The sequence below is a fragment of the Nerophis ophidion genome, linkage group LG09, assembly GCF_033978795.1.
Source record: "Nerophis ophidion isolate RoL-2023_Sa linkage group LG09, RoL_Noph_v1.0, whole genome shotgun sequence".
Lineage (NCBI taxonomy): Eukaryota > Metazoa > Chordata > Actinopteri > Syngnathiformes > Syngnathidae > Nerophis > Nerophis ophidion.
The window spans coordinates 57,527,536-57,546,598 of NC_084619.1; the positions used below are offsets into that span (position 1 = coordinate 57,527,536).

General features: G+C 40.0%; 1 protein-coding gene across 6 annotated transcripts in view; it reads left to right on the forward strand.

Annotated features, from left to right (window-relative positions):
* Positions 1-5,655: 5,655 nt before the first annotated feature.
* Positions 5,656-19,063, forward strand: part of ehbp1 (EH domain binding protein 1) — a 360,301-nt gene continuing 346,893 nt past the window's right edge. For 2 of the 6 annotated variants that reach the window (XM_061911324.1, XM_061911326.1), the window contains exons 1-2: positions 5,656-6,038; positions 8,312-8,735. In XM_061911324.1, the coding sequence (XP_061767308.1) occupies positions 8,632-8,735 (104 nt within the window). In that variant the 5' untranslated portion in view covers positions 5,656-6,038; positions 8,312-8,631. The remainder of the gene's footprint in view (positions 6,039-8,311; positions 8,736-19,063) is intronic. The other 4 variants (XM_061911325.1, XM_061911327.1, XM_061911329.1 and 1 more) reach the window with 2 other exon arrangements.

The window sequence follows — 19,063 nt, forward strand, 5'->3', positions numbered from 1 at the left end:
TAGGCGCAGCCAAGGCGTTGAGGGGTTCCGGTTTGGTGGCCGCGGGATTGGGTCTCTGCTTTTTGCAGATGATGTGGTCCTGATGGCTTCATCTGGCCGGGATCTTCAGCTCTCACTGGATCGGTTCCCAGCCGAGTGTGAAGCGACCGGAATGAGAATCAGCACCTCCAAGTCCGAGTCCATGGTTCTCGCCCGGAAAAGGGTGGAGTGCCATCTCCGGGTTGGGGAGGAGACCCTGCCCCAAGTGGAGGAGTTCAAGTACCAAGGAGTCTTGTTCACGAGTGGGGAAAGAGTGGATCGTGAGATCGACCGGCGGATCGGTGCGGCGTCTTCAGTAATGCGAACGTTGTATCGATCCGTTGTGGGGAAGAAGGAGCTGAGCCGGAAGGCAAAGCTCTCAATTTACCGGTCGATCTACGTTCCCATCCTCACCTATGGTCATGAGCTTTGGGTCATGACCGAAAGGATAAGATCACGGGTACAAGCGGCCGAAATGAGATTCCTCCGCCGTGTGGCGGGGCTCTCCCTCAGAGATAGGGTGAGAAGCTCTGCCATCCGGGAGGAACTCAAAGAAAAGCCGCTGCTTCTCCACATCGAGAGGAGCCAGATGAGGTGGCTCGGGCATCTGGTCAGGATGCCACCCGAACACCTCCCTAGGGAGGTGTTTAGGGCACGTCCAGTCGGTAGGAGGCCACGGGGAAGACCCAGGACACGTTGGGAAGACCATGTCTCCCGGCTGGCCTGGGAACGCCTCGGGATCCTCCGGGAAGAGCTAGACGAAGTGGCTGGGGAGAGGGAAGTCTGGGCTTCCCTGCTTAGGCTGTTGCCCCCGCGACCCGACCTCGGATAAACGGAAGATGATGGATGGATGGATGGAATATATATATCATATTGCAGTGACCAGGCAGGTGTAAGATTTGTTTCTGGTTCTATGGTTATCATCACATTTTTCCTCTTCCTCATTAAAAAAAATGTCAGCCCTGAGTTGAAATATTCTAAAGTTTTACAAACATCACATTTGACGATGGTTTACATTTTGAAGCATTTACTGTACGTACAAAGATGGCCGAAACTTAGGCTCCTCCCCTTACCACTCATACTCGGCTGCGATTGGTCAGGGGTTTGACTGCAAAGTCGGTCAAAATATGCTACGTATTTACCTCAGCTTTGTTTTATAGGAAACAAGCAATTACAGGAGTTGGTACTTGTTTTGATATTATTACGCTGTGAATCAGGGGTTCTTAACCTTTTCCACTACACAGGGGCCCGGGACCCACACCAGTATGAACACTGAATTAGTCATCTTATTCTTGATTTTAATGGTATTCAACAATTATATCTAACCTACTTACAATTTAACAGGATAAACGTCATCAAATAGTATGAAAGCATGTGTTAATCACAAAGTTTGTTGTCAAGGCTTAGGTCAGGCTGATTACAAAAATAAATATAATCAAATGTACTGCAAAAGAAGAGATTTATGAAAAAAGAGATTTAAAAACAACAAAAAATAATAATATATGTCTTAAAGTTAGTCATAATTTTGGCGCTTAACTAAAAAACTTCTCGATGACTTCAACTCAAGACCTCTTCTGTCTGTGTGATATTGTCATTACTGCCACAAGTGGCGGAAGAGTGTATTACAACTGAGCACGGGCCACAGCTGAGAAACATGTATTTCGGCGGCCCTGTAAATAAACGATACAAAAATATGACTCGTGTGCCACAAATGGCCCCCGAGTCTCATCTTTTACACCCCCGGTGTAAAAGTGTGTGTGTAAATTGTGTGATTGTCCAAATGTCAATTTCCTCTTATTAAGCTAACGTCTTTTTCATATCGGGTTGGTCTGCTTCCTGTGGGCCTCCACTTGCCCCTGGGATGTGTGTGTGTGTGTGTGTGTGTGTGTGTGTGTGTGTGTGTGTGTGTGTGTGTGTGTGTGTGTGTGTGTGTGTGTGTGTGTGTGTGTTGGGGGGCATGTCTACAAGGTCGTGTATATTGATCCCTAATAGATGCTGCTGAGTATTCTACATCCTCCCTGCACGTGACGACAATGTACCATCACTTATGGATGCAGTGAGAGCAGGAAATAAAAGCCTCCAAATACTTTAAAGTCAGGCTCATATTTCATGAATAAAAAGATCACAACTAAACACGTCATCTTTTTGTTTATGAAGAAGTTGATCTGTCGTTTACCAATAATCGTGCGTGCGATAATAACCAATAAAGGAAGTACAAAGGGAACCTGTGTGTTCAACTGGGAATATTGTTGTTATGTTGCAAGCTTTATTTTTCATACATAAAATTTGATTTCTGGAAGTAAAACCCCAATTCTCACATTGGATCAGAGATTGCAAATTTTTAATAGAATCCTGGAAAACTGTTACAAGTAAAAAAAAAAACTTAAAGTGTAATAAATAAAAAAGTTGTTTTAGACAAGACAAGTGTTTTCTTTTTGTATTTTTTTAAATGTATGTAGATTTAATTTTAATCTCACATTTGTGTGTACGTGTGTATATATATATATATATATATATATATATATATATATATACATTTGTATGTATATGTATTTATATATATAAACGTATGTATATATCTATATTTTTATATACATATATATATATATATATATATATATATATATATATATATATATATATGTATATACCCATATATATACAAAAATAGATTGGATTATCCAGAGAATAGTGCTCGATACCGTGGTAGAGCGCAATATGTATGTGTGGGAAAAATCACAAGACTACTTCATCTCTACAGAACTGTTTCATGAGGGGATCCCTCAATCATCAGAAGATTTTTTTTTTCTCCTGATGATTGAGGGAACCCCTCATGAAACAGTTCTGTAGAGATGAAGAAGTCTTGTGATTTTTCCCACACATAGATATATACATGTACATATATACATAGTGTATATACACATATATATGTATGTATATAAATATATATACATATATGTGTGTATATATATGTATATACATATATATACATATATATATATACATACATACATACATATACACACACACACACACACACACACACACACACACACACACACACACACACACACACACACACACACACACACACACACACACACACACATATATATATATATATATGCATATATATATTCCAAAGAGAATAAATAGCGGTAAAAATCCATATGTTATATTTTTCTGCAGTTTAACAACAACAACAACAACAACAACAATAGGAGAGTGTGGACATAATGTTGCAAAATTCCCAATAAACGAGAGATTCTAGGACGCTTTTTATGGAGGTTTTTATTATTTGTACATTTTTATAATTTTTTTTAATGATGATTTTTATCGTGTTTCGGGCACGTGCGACCGGTAGGAGGCCACAGGGAAGACCCAGGACACGTTGGGAAGATTATGTCTCCCGGCTGGCCTGGGAATGCCTCGGGATCCCCCGGGAGGAGCTGGACCAAGTGGCTGGGGAGAGGGAAGTCTGGGCTTCGATGCTTAGGCTGCTGCCCCCGCGACCCGACCTCGAATAAGCGGTAAAAAGATGGATGGACGGATGGTATTTAATGGAAGTTAATATGTACATTTATAAAAAATGCTTTTTTTTTACACTGTCATTGATTTTTGTTGCATTTGAAATTTGTCCATATTATGCTAAAACATGTTTCAACATTTTTTTGAGACGCATAATGTGTGTGTTTTAAAAAAACAAACGGTGTTTTAAAATTCAGTGTATAAAAATTCATGTATAAAAGTTATGTGCAAAAAAATGTATTGTATAGGAATACAGTGCAGAAATATTAATTGCTTCAAAACTCAATAATCCATTCTGGTAAGTTAAGACTGCATGGAGGAATCGATACTGAACTAGAACCAGCCAATGAGGCACTTCAGTCTTGTTTTACTGGAAGTGGGTCTTGAGTTTTGAAGCAACCGATAATTTTGCACTGAAGTTTTCTGCACTCAGTTTTTTTTTACACTGAACTATTTTTTTTACACTGAATTTTTCTTCACACTGTTTTGTTCTCTCTTGGATTTTCTTTACACTGATTTTTTTCTGCGCTCAATTTTTGTACAACGAACCTGCGATGAGTTGGCAACTTGTCCAGGGTGTACCCTGCCTTTCGCCCGAAAAGCAGCTGAGATAGGCTCCAGCGACCCCCGCAACCCCGAAAGGGACAAGAGGTAGAAAATGGATGGATGGATGGAATTTTTCTCCACTGAATTTTTAGCATCATTTTTTTTTTTTACTTTTAGTTTTTGTGCACTGATTACATTTGTCAACACAGATATTTTTTTGCACTAAATTATTTTACGGAAAAATTTGGTGCACTGTTTATTTATCTTTTACACAAAATTTCAATACAGTCATTTTTTACACTGAATTTGAAAAAAAAAAATACACACTGAATTTTAAAACACTGTATATAAAGTTTGTTAAAATGTACCACACATTTTGCTCAAAAAAATTGACAGCATAAATTGATGTGAAAAAATTCAGACCACAAATTTCAAACTCAAAAAAATAAATAAAAGTTACATCAATTTAGTGTCAAATTTTTTTTTGTAATAAAGACACAATATTTTTCTTCACCTTTAAATCAGTGGTTCTCAAATGGGGGTACGCCTACCCCTGGGGGTACTTGAAGGTATGCCAAGGGGTACGTGAGATTTTTCAAAAATATTCTAAAAATAGCAACAATTCAAAAATCCTTTATAGATATATTTATTTAATAATACTTCAACAAAATATGAATGTAAGTTCATAAACTGTGAAAAAAATACAACAATGCAATATTCAGTGTTGACAGCTAGATTTTTTTGTGGACATGTTCCATAAATATTGATGTTAAAGATTTCTTTTTTTATGAATAAATGTTTAGAATTAAGTTCATGAATCCAGATGGATCTCTATTACAATCCCCAAAGAGGGCTCTTTAAGTTGATGATTACTTCTATGTGTAGAAATATTTATTTATAATTGAATCACTTGTTTATTTTTCAATAAGTTTTTAGATATTTTTATATCTTTTTTTCCATATAGTTCAAGAAAGACCACTACAAATGAGCAATATGTTGCACTGTTATACATCCATCCATCCATCCATTTTCTACCGCTTATTCCCTTTCGGGGTCGCGGGGGGCGCTGGCGCCTACCTCAGCTACAATTGGGCGGAAGGCGGGGTACACCCTGGACAAGTCGCCACCTCATCGCAGGGCCAACACAGATTGAATAAATCAGAAACTGATGACATAGTGCTGTATTTGACTTCTTTATCTCTTTTTTTTTTTCAACCAAAAATGCTTTGCTCTGATTAGAGGGTACTTGAATTAAAAAAATGAAATCACTGAAAAAAAGGTTAAGAACCACTGCCTTTAAATCATCCAGGTGATGGAAACATCAAGAAGAAGCTGCAATCAAGCTCAGTGAAGAAGCACACATCCTGCCGGAATCTGGTCAATGAGCCTGCAAAATAAAACAAGATAAACTCTCCCGCCACTAGTAAGATGTCAGAGTCCACTGAAAAAAGTCGACGGGTTCATCTTTGAGCAACATGTACGCGTATATAAATTATATGTTTGTGAATGTACACGCCCCATTTTTTAAGCCATCAAACCGTGTGTGGCAGCTTCCGGTTTTATTCTGAAAAACGCCATCAGTGCATATGTCTGCAAATTCGCTTAAAGTACAGTACACCCCGTCCCAACTACTTTGTCGTGAGAATTACACCCGGTTTGTGCGAGGCGGCTCGCTGTTTATTCACCACCGTGAGGACAACTTCCCGCAAAATGTCACTTCTGAGTCATTTTTGACCTCCGGAGCCGCCTCTGAACCGGGGGAACAAATGTGTCATGACGCCAGCCAAACATTGGCGCTAATGTTATGATGGCTACAAGCTAGCAGGCTAGCAACCCTAACGAAGGCGACCATTAAAAAAAGCAGCGCTCGTAATTACTCTCCGACGGTTCGTCACAGCTCCTCTCTGGCTCCACTTTGGAGGCACCGCGTCGGGCGTCACAACAAGGTGAGTGTCACTCGAGCACGGTTGTTGCGTTTTGGGGCACGGCGAGATGTTAGCCTAGCTTGGCGCCGACTATTCCCTGGACTCGGCATCACTCCACTAAATATTCCATGTGGCAAAAAAACACAAAAAACATGCCTGCTGGGCTCTCATTTTACACCGCTGCTCTTTGCCGGTTTGGCAGGTGAGGTCAATCAATTAATCAATCAATGTTTATTTATATAGCCCTAAATAACAAGTGTCTCAAAGGGCTGCACAAACCACAACGACATCCTCAGTAGAGCCCACATAAGGGCAAGGAAAAACTCACCCCAGTAGGATGTCGACAATGATGACTATGAGAAACCTTGGAGAGGACTACATATGTGGGCGGAGACATACAGTATATAATAGTCTCCTTTTCAGGTTGTAGAGGACGCTAAAGGCAGTGCCTTTAAGGCACACCCCCAATAGTGTTGTCTGGGTGGAAATTGGGAGAAATTCGGAAGAATTGTTGCCCCGGGAGATTTTCGGGAGGGGCACTACAGTTCGGGAGTGCCCTGGGAAAATCGGGAGGGTTGGCAAGTATGGATGTGAGCATTCCAATTTCGATGTTGGAAATCAATATGGCCAGGTGCGCTGCCTATATACAACTTACGGGGAAATATGCACTTTTTCTGCAACATTCTAACACGTTGGTTGAAGAGGAAACAGCTGCTAATGCTAGCAATGTAGAACGTACACTATATTGCCAAAAGTATTTAGCCACCTGCCTTGACTCACATATGAAGTTGAAGTGCCATCTCAATCCTAACCCATAGGGTTCAATATGATGTGGGTCCACCTTTTGCAGCTATTACAGCTTCAACTCTTCTGGGAAGGCTGTCCACAAGGTTGCGGAGTGTGTTTATAGGAATTTTTTCGACCATTCTTCCAAAAGCGCATTGGTGTGGTCACACACTGATGTTGGTGGAGAAGGCCTGGCTCTCAGTCTCCATTCTAATTCATCTCAAAGGTGTTCTATCGGGTTCAGGTCTGGACTCTGTGCAGGCCAGTCAAGTTCATCCACACCAGACTCTGTCATCCATGTCTTTATGGACCTTGTTTTGGGCACTGGTGCACAGTCATGTTGGAAGAGGAAGGGGCCCGCTCCAAACTGTTCCCACAAGGTTGGGAGCATGGAATTGTCCAAAATGTTTTGGTATCCTGACCCATTCAAAGTTCCTTTCACTGGAACTTAGTGGTTAAGCCCAACTCCTGGAAAACATCCCCACACCATAATTCCTCCTACACCAAATTTCACACTCTGCACAATGCAGTCCGAAATGTACCGTTCTCCTTGCAACCTTCAAATTGCAACACATCTATCCACCATTCCACCAGTCATCAATCAATCAATGTTTATTTATATAGCCCTACATCACAAGTGCTTCGAAGGGCTGCACACGCCACAACGACATCCTCTGTTCAGATTCCACATCAGGGCAAGGAAAAACTCAACCCAGTGGGATGACAATGAAAAACCTTGGAGAGGACCGTAGATGTGGAATACCCCCCTTCCCTCTCTAGGACGACCGGTGCAATGGACGTGGAGGGGATCTAGCATAATATTGTGAAAGTCCAATCCATAGTGGATCTAACATAATAGTGATAGTCCAGTCCATAGTCATAAACAAAACAATGCACACTCTCAAGTATGTGCAAACACAAAGGACTTTACACTTTATCCTGTGTTTCGTAAACTGGGTATATATCCGTGTATATTTAGTGCGTATGTATGTATGTATCATGTATATACAGTATGTTTATGTTGTTGTTTGTATGGTTCTCCCATCGTTAGTTAAAACCAAATCTAATAGAACTAACGTTTAGAGAACATTAGCATTAATGCCACATTTTAGTATCATATGTACTACTTTATTTAATATATGTAAATAATCGATATTTGGACATTTGTCCATCGATTCGTGAGTCTCCCACAAATCTAATCTTGATGCATCGGCGAATCGATAATTTTTTTACCCGATAGCTTGGCTAACTTTTCGTTTTGTCCCGTGAACTTGCAGCATTTCTCATGCAATTGTTTTTGGGGTTTATTGCCATTTCCCTGTTGCATATATCTTAGATTTTTTTGTCTTTGGATCATTTTTTTGTTTGACCCTGTTGGCCACGGTATGAAAAAGCTATTAAAACGGCGAGCTCATCACAGGTTTGGAACGACTTCTAACTTTGATTTGTCTGGCCAGCATGAGCATTCTGATGGATTCACTATCTGGTCTTTTCTCTCCTTTTTGCAGGACGTCAGACTCGCATCTACACCCAGCACATTACTCATCATGCCACTGGAAACTGTGGAATGTTTTTCCCCGCCAGATAATGCTCGTCACGCCAGACCCGCGCTGCAGAGACTTTGAGCGCTCGCAGTCGGCATTTCTCTGACAATAATTACCGCTGGATGGACGTCTTATCTCGCGTGCTTCCGGTGAGACGTTGACTATGTGTCTGGTCGCCTCGGACTTGCTGGGGTAAACATTGGCGTACAGTCTTGTGGGGAAAAAAAGAAACAAAAAGCCCAAAGAAGGAGCCCCAGGACGGGATATCTGCTCCCCGGGAAAGCATGGCTTCAGTTTGGAAGAGACTCCAACGTGTGGGGAAGCACGCCTCCAAGTTTCAGTTTGTGGCTTCCTATCAGGAGCTGATGGTGGAATGCACCAAGAAATGGTGAGTTCTGGGGGCGACGACAGTGCTGTCATTTAAGCCCCATGGAAGCCGTGTGTGTGTTTGTGAGAGTGTGTATGTGTGTCCTCGCTGGAATGCGGAGCTCATTTCATAATTCTCTCTCACACACACACACACACACACACACACACACACACACACACACACACACACACACACACACACACTCCTTGGTGTGCAGACTTGTCAGCATGTTGGGAGGGGCTCGGACGCCTTAAAACAGAGGTGTCCTAAATGTAGCTGGGGGGGCATTTGTGGCCCGCAGCTAATTATTTAACTATCCGCAGCACATTGTAAAAATACTATTACAAAAAAAAAAAACAATACAAGTGGAATAAACGAGCAAAAAGGTAAAATGTAACAAGAAAAAGTTGAAATGTTGACTCTAATAAAACAAAGCAGGCTGTTTTTTTATAACTGTCACTGCCAAAAAATAATAATGACATAGTAAAGGCTTTAATTACTTTACAACAGATATTCCAATTTGAAATATTTTACAGAAAATATTTCATATTTAGAGTGTTTTCCATAAAAAACCAAAAGGACTTAAAAAAACAAACAAAAAAAACTCCCCATAAAAACTTAATTGGCTGATAGATTTGAAGTTCATCTAGAACAGGGGTCTCCAAACTTTTTGACTTGGGGTCCGCATTGGGCTAAAACAATTTTGTCGGGGGCCGGACTGTGTGTGTGTGTGTGTGTGTGTGTGTGTGTGTGTGTATATACGTATGTATATGTAATGAGGTGGCGACTTGTCCAGGGTGTAACTCGCCTTCCGCCCGAATGCAGCTGAGATAGGCTCCATATATGTATATATATATATCCATCCATCCATTTTCTACCGCTTATTCCCTTTCGGGGTCGCGGGGGGCGCTGGCGCCAATCTCACCTACAATATATATATATATATATATATATATATATATATATATATATATATATATATATATAATATGCATTCATTCATTCATTCCTTGCACACTAATTGACTTAAGGAGCAAGCGCGATGATGTCATGTTATCAATGGGAAAATGTATTTTTACACAATATGATTTGCCTGAGCGGTTAGGAGACATCAAGAGTAACAAGGGTAGAAAATGGATTAGAAAGTACACATTTAAAATAATAATAATTAAAAACAATATATATATATATTTTTAACTTGGGACTTCTTGCGGGCCAATTTTGGACGCTGGCGGTCCACATTTGGCCTGCGGGCAGTATGAGGACCCCTGATCTAGTGATTTGGGCATGGAAAGAAAAAAAAATGTTTGACTTATTTTTAAAACTTTTGTGAGTGAGACAATTTTGGATGCCTGAAAATTTTTGTGGGACTTAAAAAAAAAAATAAAAAATGTTTTCATGATTAATTGACTTATTTTAAAGGCTCCAATTATTTCACATCAAATGATCCACTTTGAAATGCATTGTTGTTTTTTTTAACAAAAAGGGCATATAACATAAAGTAACTGACGTTGATCTAGAGATTTAAGAAAGAACAAAAATTATATGACTTAATTTTAAAGACTTTATGTAACTGAGAACCTTACAGGTCCCTGCGACTAAACTTGAGGGAGCCTTAAAGGTAAAACTATTTTTTTTAATGGTTTTGAAAATGAAAAATGTAAAAATGTCCCCCTTATGCTTAGATTTTTTAGTTTGCGTTCCTCAGTTGCAAAAGTTTGGCCGCCCCTGCCTTAAAGCAAAGTTGCAATGGTCATTTTCCCGGCCACCGAGGGTTGCTTTTAGGGCTTGAGGGATGAGTGTGCAAGGCTGCTTTCAAGCTCCAGGGACGGTGCTGGCTATCTGATCTTGACATCTGACCCTGATGCAAGGAGGAAAGCCGTGCAAGCGCTTCTGAATCATTATTCATGAGCCGGAAGTAAGGCGCCTTTAACACACAGCGCTTAAAAGGCGTCTGTTTCTGTGGGTACGGCACAGACGAGATGCTTTAACAACATGACATTCGTTCGTGCTGTTGTAAGCAGTTGGGGATGTGTAAATGTTATACACGTACCAACAGATGATGTCATCAGGCATCTAATGACCATATTGACCTGAATATAACACCACCCTGAATTAGTGATGGGTACTCAAATCTGTACTTGATGAATTCAGTCGTGACTGGGTACCGATTCACCTAAAATCAGAAATTTCCCCATTTTGATACCTTTAATTGCACGTGAGGGGACATCCGGTTGCAAACCTGGCACTGGCTGAAGCGCTTGGCGAGCAAACAGGCGTATCTGTGCCGGGCATCCTCTATGTAATGTCACAATTTTCCATGCCAAAAAAGCAAGCATTCCTTATAGAAAGTGCTCAAAAGTTAGGCTCCACTTTTCGAAATGGTAAATGGTCCGTGCTTATATAGCGCTTTTCTGTACCTGAAATTATACCCACAGCGCTTTACATTATACATCCCATTCACCCATTCACACACGGTCATTTACACAATAAAAAAAAAGATACATGCTATTCATTACTATTGCCGATTTAACATGGCAAATTAAACACCTCCAAATTTGGTATTAAAAAAAACACATATAAGATTAACGTTACAAACAGCTGGTGCGTAACGAGTACATTACTTGCAATATAGACACCAGAGGTGTATATCTATGGGCACCCAATGATTCGATTGGATTCCTGATTCCTGTGGTGACGATTCGATTCAAACCGTATCTTGCAATGTATTATTTGGTATGACAATACTTTTTCTAAACAAGTTTACAAGATAGAATGGCACTTTCTGGTGGCATGGAGATGGCCTAGAATGTCTTCTTGAAAATTCTTATAGAAAAAGGATGTGTGTGTGTGTGTGTGTATGTATGTGTGTATATATATATATATATATATATATATATGGCCTAAAATATCTTCTTGAAAATTCTTATAGAAAAAGGATGTGTGTGTGAGTGTATATATATGTATGTGTATATATATGTATGTGTGTCTGTATATACAGTCTTGGTCAAAAGTTGGCATACACTTGTAAAGAACATAATATAATGGTTTTCTTGAGTTTCCAATAATTTCTACAAATCTTATTTTTTGTGATAGAGTGATTGGAGCATATATTTTCTCTCAGCAGCAAGTGATAGCTTGCTTTTTCTTTCTGATAGTGGCAGTGACAAAACTGTGCCATGCACTTTATACATACAAACAATTGTCTGCACAGTTGCTCTTGGGACCTTAAGCTGCTTTGAATTGGCTCCAAGTGACTATCCTGACTTGTACAAGTCAATGATTTGTTTTTTCAGATCTGTGCTGAGTTCCTTTGACTTCCCTGTAGTCGCGTTCGTAACCGATTCTAATGACTGCATCACATGAGCCCTATTTAAATGGGCTCAGAGAAGTCAACAGGTGTTGTCAATCATAATCACTCACATGAAGTTAAGAGGCCTTGCCATGAAGCTCATTTGATTTAATTGCAACTTTATTACATCTCCAAAATTGATAATGTATGTTGTTGTATGAATACTTTTGACACAGCAGATTTGGTCACATTTTCAGTAGACCCATAATAAATTCATAAAAGAATCAAACTTCATGAATGAAATTTGTGACTAACAAGTATGTGCTCCAATCACTCTATCACAAAAAAATAAGAGTTGTAGAAATTATTGGAAACGCCATGACATTGTTTTTTACAACTGTATGTAAACTTTTGACAACAACTGTGTGTGCGTGTATATGTTTATGGTTTATATTTTTGTCTGTCTGTCTAGCAGAGGTGGCAGGCTAAGCAGAAAAGCTCAGACTTTCCTCTCGCAGGCCAATTTTTGTGCACTCCTAATAAACACTTTTTAGGACTCAACAAAAGACAAGCCTGATGGTGCGTCCCCATTACGTCAGACATTACAAGTCGGAGCTGGGAATTGTCACAGCCGAGTTATGAGCGTTGCAATTACTAGGTCGGAAATCAAGATGGCCACATCTTGCCTTATCTGGATGTAAATAACTTATGGAGAAATATACACTCTTTTTGCAACTTTCAAACAAGGGGGATGAGGAGGAAATACATAGGCTATTGCTGACGCATGGAAAAATGTATTTACACTACAGTAACATTATTAAAGTTGTACGGTATACTGCTACTAATAAAGTATTGCGGTACTAATTAATTCAAAAGGTAATATACTGCCTTTTGAAAAATACCAGTATTTCTTTTTTTAATTCATGGGTATGGTAGCGTGTTGTGGTGACATTGCAGGTAATACGATTTTAAGTCAATACACACACAGAGAGTGCTTTTAAAGTGGAAACAGTGTGGAGACGGAAGATGGAGAATGGACATATTTTGGCTTCAAAAGTAATGATAAAGGTGAAACAATAAACACTGTAGTGCCGCTCCAGAGATGCTTTAAAACATTTTGGGTTGGGCGATATAAATGATATTATAAATCACAATATTTTTTATTGCTATAGCATGTTGATACCCGGAAAAATTTGACAGTCACAATAGAATTACCACTTCCTCAATGCACTGCAGAGTCCAGCAGCTAACGTCCGTCCACAGTGTTTTAGCTATGTCTAATCCACTAATCGTCGCCTCAATGGTGATGAACTACTTTTCTCTCAAGCATCATCCCTGCAGGATGAGGAATAGCTAAACATGCTTCACTACACACTGTAGGAAGATACAATAGTTAACTGCTAGCAGCAAGATAGCGCTCGGGATTGGAAACAAATGGGTGGATCTGTACAAATATCGACTGTAACGATACCACGGACAAGAGACATATGTAGTTGATAGTGTTATCACAAAATCTTTTGTCTTTTTTGTTTTGTTTGTAAACTTAGGAAATACGTCTCTGGAGAAAGAACTTTAATTATGACTGATGTATGACCCTGTAACTACTTGGTATTGGATCTATACTCTAATTTGTAGTATCCCACAATACTTACGTAAAGTATCAAACAGAAGAATAAGTGATTATTACATTTTAACAGATCTGTAGATAGAACATACCTACTCAGTGGATTAGTGGTTAAAGTGTCTACCCTGAGATCGGTACATTGTGAGTTCAAACCTCGGCCGAGTCAAACCAAAGACTCTAAAAATGGGACCCATTACCTCCCTGCTTGGCACTCCGCATCAAGGGTTGGAATTGGGGGTTGAATCACAAAAAATGATACCCGGGCGCGGCCAACGCTGCTGCCCACTGCTCCCCTCACCTCCTAGGGGGTGACTAAGGGATGGGTTGAATACAGAGGAAAAATTTCACCACACCTATTGTGTGTGTGTGAGACAATCATTGGTACTTTAACTTTTTGACTTTAACTTGTTAAAACAGAAAGTAAGCAGATATTAACAGAAAATGAACAAGTAGATTAATAATCAATTTTCTACTGCTTGTCCCTCATAATTTTGGCAAAATAATAGAATGACACATGTTACTGCATACGACAACAGCCAAATTAGGAGCTTTTGTTTGCTTACTTAAAGGGGAACATTATCACCAGACCTATGTAAGCGTCAATATATACCTTGATGGTGCAGAAAAAAGACCATTTATTTTTTTAACCGATTTCCGAACTCTAAATGGGTGAATTTTGGCGAATTAAATGCCTTTCTGTTTATCGCGCTGGAGGCGATGACGTCAGAATGTGACGTCGCCGAGGTAACACACCCACCATTTTCATTTTCAGCACATTACAAACACCGGGTCTCAGCTCAGTTATTTTCCGTTTTTTGACTATTTTTTGGAACCTTGGAGACATCATGCCTCGACGGTGTGTTGTCGGAGGGTGTAACAACACTAACAGGGAGGGATTCAAGTTGCACCACTGGCCCGAAGATGTGAAAGTGTCTGCCGCCAGACCCTCATTGAATGTGCCAGAGTGTCTCCACATTTGACCGGCGATGCTAAGGCAGACATGGCACAGAGATGTATGGATAACCTGCAAATGCATTTGCAACGATAGTCAACGAAATCACAAAGGTGAGTTTTGTTGATGTTGACTGCCAGCTAATCGATGCTAACATGCTATTTACCGGGGGTGCTAAGGCAGACATGGAACAGAGATGTATGGATAACCTGTAAATGCATTTGCAACTATATTACGTTTCCTTCCACCCACATTTAATGCGAAAAAAACACTTACCAATCGACGGATTTAAGTTGCTCCAGTGTCAAAAGATGCGAAAGTCCTGATCGTTTGGTCCGCACATTTTACCGGCGATGCTAACGCAGCTATTCGGCCATGCTATGGCTATGAATAGCGTCAATAGCTTCAGTTTCTTCTTCAATACTTTCATACTCCTACCATCTGTTTCAATACATGCGTAATCTGTTGAATCGCTTAAATCGCTGAAATCCGAGTTTGAATCCGAGCTAATGTCACTATATCTTGCTGTGGTATTCTCATTGTTTGTTTACATTGGCAGCACTGTGTGACATCACAGGGAAATGGCCAGTGTCTTCGCAGAGAGCCGAAAATAAGGCACTTTAAAGCTTTATTTAGGGACCGAGACCGGTAAAATTTTGAAAAAAACTTCCAAAAATACAACAAGCCACTGGGAACTGATTTTTATTGTTTTTAACCCTTTTGAAATTGTGATAATGTTCCCCTTTAATACTAAAGAGAAGTTGTCTAGTATGTTCACTATCTTATTTCATGACAAAATGTGTTCTTTGATTGCAATAAAAAAACATGTTTAATGTATCATAAAATGTTATTTTTACTAAAACAAATAATACAATTTTTTATTGTCCCCTTTATTTTGAAAAGTATCAAAATACATATATCCGTATCGGGACAACACTCATTACCTTGTATAAACCTCCAACAATAAATCGGATACGGCTGATTTAGTGCAACTAAAAATAGCCAGAAGTGCAAATAATGGACTTTACAAAAGCTTCTATTATTGTTTACACTCTTCTTCGAAGCCAACTCAGGAATGTTGAGGAGTCTTCCACTTTCCAAGAAGGAAATGCGACCTCGTGGGAAGTTACAGTTGAAATTTCCGACTAAGAAAATAAATTCCGACTTTCCAGTACAATTGGAACGCACCAAGACTACAAAGACTACTTCCAGACTACGGCAACACACCTAGGACAAACTGAAATCAATGCATGCTTGCAAATGAGACTTATAAGTGTTGGTAAACAAGATATACCAGGACAGCACAGTTATCAGCTCAGTTTTAAATGATTTATATGTTATTATTATACAACTTAACATGTATTGCTCACAAAAGTACTGTAAATTGGTACAGCTGAGTACAGGTATCGATTCCCTCATCCGGAATTTTAGGCATGTCCCAGAACCTCTGACTAAGCTAACAGAAATTGGTACCGTATCGACCCACATCTGAATATACCGGTGCGTTCACACGTGCAAGAATGTTGAAACAATGTATGCACAGAACATCGATTTGATTTCAAAAGGACAAAAGGCACAGAGTGGTGAAAGCTGGAGTAGAGGTCCTGCAAGAAGGCGTAGAAGCTGTGTTTTCCAGCGGGGAAGATCCTGTGGAGATTTTGTTACACTTAAACCCAGAGGCTCGAGAAGGACGTGCAGAGCTTCTTTGAGCGGCCCACCGTAGGCGGATACTAACTCGGCCCCGACACAGCGCTCACAACCTGGGACAGATGTTGGCGTGTTTGGGAATGGAATGAGAAAAATGTGCAAGGCTTCCCAGAGCAGAGAGGAGTGGGTGGGCTCGGCTTCTAGTTGACGCTCCACTTAGTTTTTCAACGTGTCCTCAGCTCTTTGCCGCTACTTGATGGTCTGGGCAAGAAATATGCAGTATTTACAGTGAGTTCATAGTGCGCCGCATGTGGGATACAGCAACACACACGCTCACTATTTTGATTTGACAACATCCACTTTGTAGACTAGCAGGTGGAACCACAACAAGTTCAATATCCGAAGCTTCGAAGTTGAGATTTCCCATACATTAGGGATGTAATGATTAGAGGTATTATAGATTAACCTCCCGACGGTTAGTATTACATTTTAAATGATAATTGTCGTATTTTCCAAACTATAGAGTGCACCGAGGCTTCACGGTGGAAGAGGGGTTAGTGCGTCTGCCTCACAATACGAAGGTCCTGAGTAGTCCTGGGTTCAATCCCGGGCTCGGGATCTTTCTGTGTGGAGTTTGCATGTCCTCTCCGTGAATGCGTGGGTTCCCTCCGGGTACTCCGGCTTCCTCCCCCCTCCAAAAACATGCACCTGGGGATAGATTGTTTGGCAACACTAAATTGGCCCTAGGGTGTGAATGTGAGTGTGAATGTTGTCTGTCTATCTGCGTTGGCCCTGCGATGAAGTGGGGACTGTCCAGGGTGTACACCGCGTGTACACCGCCTTCCGCCCGATTGTAGCTGGGATAGGCACCAGCGCCCCCCGCGACCCCAAAGGGAATAAGCGGTAGAAAATGGATAGATGGATAGAGCCCACTGGCATATAAGCCACACACACAAAAGTTTAGAAAAATGTTTTCCACCATATATTAGCCTCACCGGATTACAAGCCATAGACATGTATGTACTGTATGTGTGTGTGTATCTGTGTGTGTATATATATACTAGGAGTGTAACGGTACACAAAAATTTTGGTTCGGTATGTACCTCGGTTCAGAGGTCACGGTTCGGTTCATTTTCAGTACAGTAAGAAAACAACAAAATATACATTTTTTGATTTAACACATTTGCTAAATCTCCCACCAAAAATATTTTTCTTAGTTGAATATTTGATGTGAAGTAATCGGAATCTTGGATAGGTCAATAATTCATAATATTGATTTTGATTCAATATTATGTTTTGAGCAATGACAGTTCGAAAGAAAAAAAAACAGCTTTGTTTTATTAGTCAACGTTGTAACTTTTTCTAAATTACATTTAGCCTTTAAGCTTTTTTATTTCACTTTTGTTTATGTTTTTGCTTATTTTGATAGTATTTTTAGAATGTGCCGTGGGCCTTTTAAACATTACCTGTGGGTCGCAAATGGCCTCCGGGGCACACTTTTGACACCCCTGCTATAGATAATAAAAAATAAAATCTGATAAATCTATGGGTAAAAAGCAGAGCCTGGAGACGCATGCGCATTTATCATAACTCTCTCACTCTGTCTGTCTCTGCCCCTCCCTCACGAATGTTGCTTTGTGCAACACTTTTTTTTGTTTGTTTTTAACCCTTTCTTAACCCTGAACGTACATTGAAAATACATGCAACCCTTACTTAAAATGCCGGACATTCAAGGCATTTAAGAAACTCCACCTGGACAGCTCCGCAAGGAGGACATATCCTGTGAAAAGAGGAGGTGTGGTCAGTCTATCATAGCCTAGTCGTTTCTAGCATGCCGTGTGTTGTTTTTTTTATTGATTGAAACTTTTATTAGTAGATTGGACAGTACAATACACATTCCCTACAATTGACCACTAAATGGTAACACCCAAATTAAGTTTTTCAACTTGTTTAAGTTGGGGTCCATGTAAATCAATTCATGGTGCCTCGGTGTGCATTGTTTACACAACGTGCAGTGCGCTACTTAATATGTCCATGTCGTTCGGTACACCTCCGAACCGAACCGAAACCCCCGTACCGAAACAGTTCAATACAAATACACGTACCGTTACACGCCTAATATATATATATATATATATATATGTGTTGTGAAATTAGTTATACATAATTACATAATCATATGGTTTCCAAACAGTGTCTATGACAGGGCAGAAAAACGGTAGATCAAACAAAAGAGAAGTCATCTTCATGGACCCACTAGCTGCGTAAGCAAGCTCTCCAATGAGCAAAAAAGACTCAATAACTCCATGGTGAGGTTTACTGGGGAATTTCTGAATCTGAAACAATACAAAAAAATTCCATTGTAAGTTAATAATACTAACACAGACACTTGTAAATTTGTGGACATATTAGCTAATGCTAACGACGCTAGCTTCATTACATTACGATAGCGCGTACAAATATGCATGAAAACACTACCCACAGACCTCACACATGGGACGGTTTAGTAGGTAAGATTTGTTTTAGTTATATTGTAAAACTTACAAACCTTGTTTGGAGTATTTAATGAAGAATCCATACTTGTAGAAAAAACTAAGGACTATTAAAAGACAGAACTGTACTCCTACTTCCAATTCAAAGCTTTACACAGCAGGAATTACCTGTAGGCATTCAACCAGCCGCACCTGCTATAAGCAAACCCATCCAAAAGACGGCGCCATAGAACAAACAATAACACACAATGTAAGTGTCTTTGCATGTGTATTTGCTTTATAGCCGTCAGTGAAGAAAAATCCATTCAATAGCCACACGGTTTTATAAGCCGTAGGATT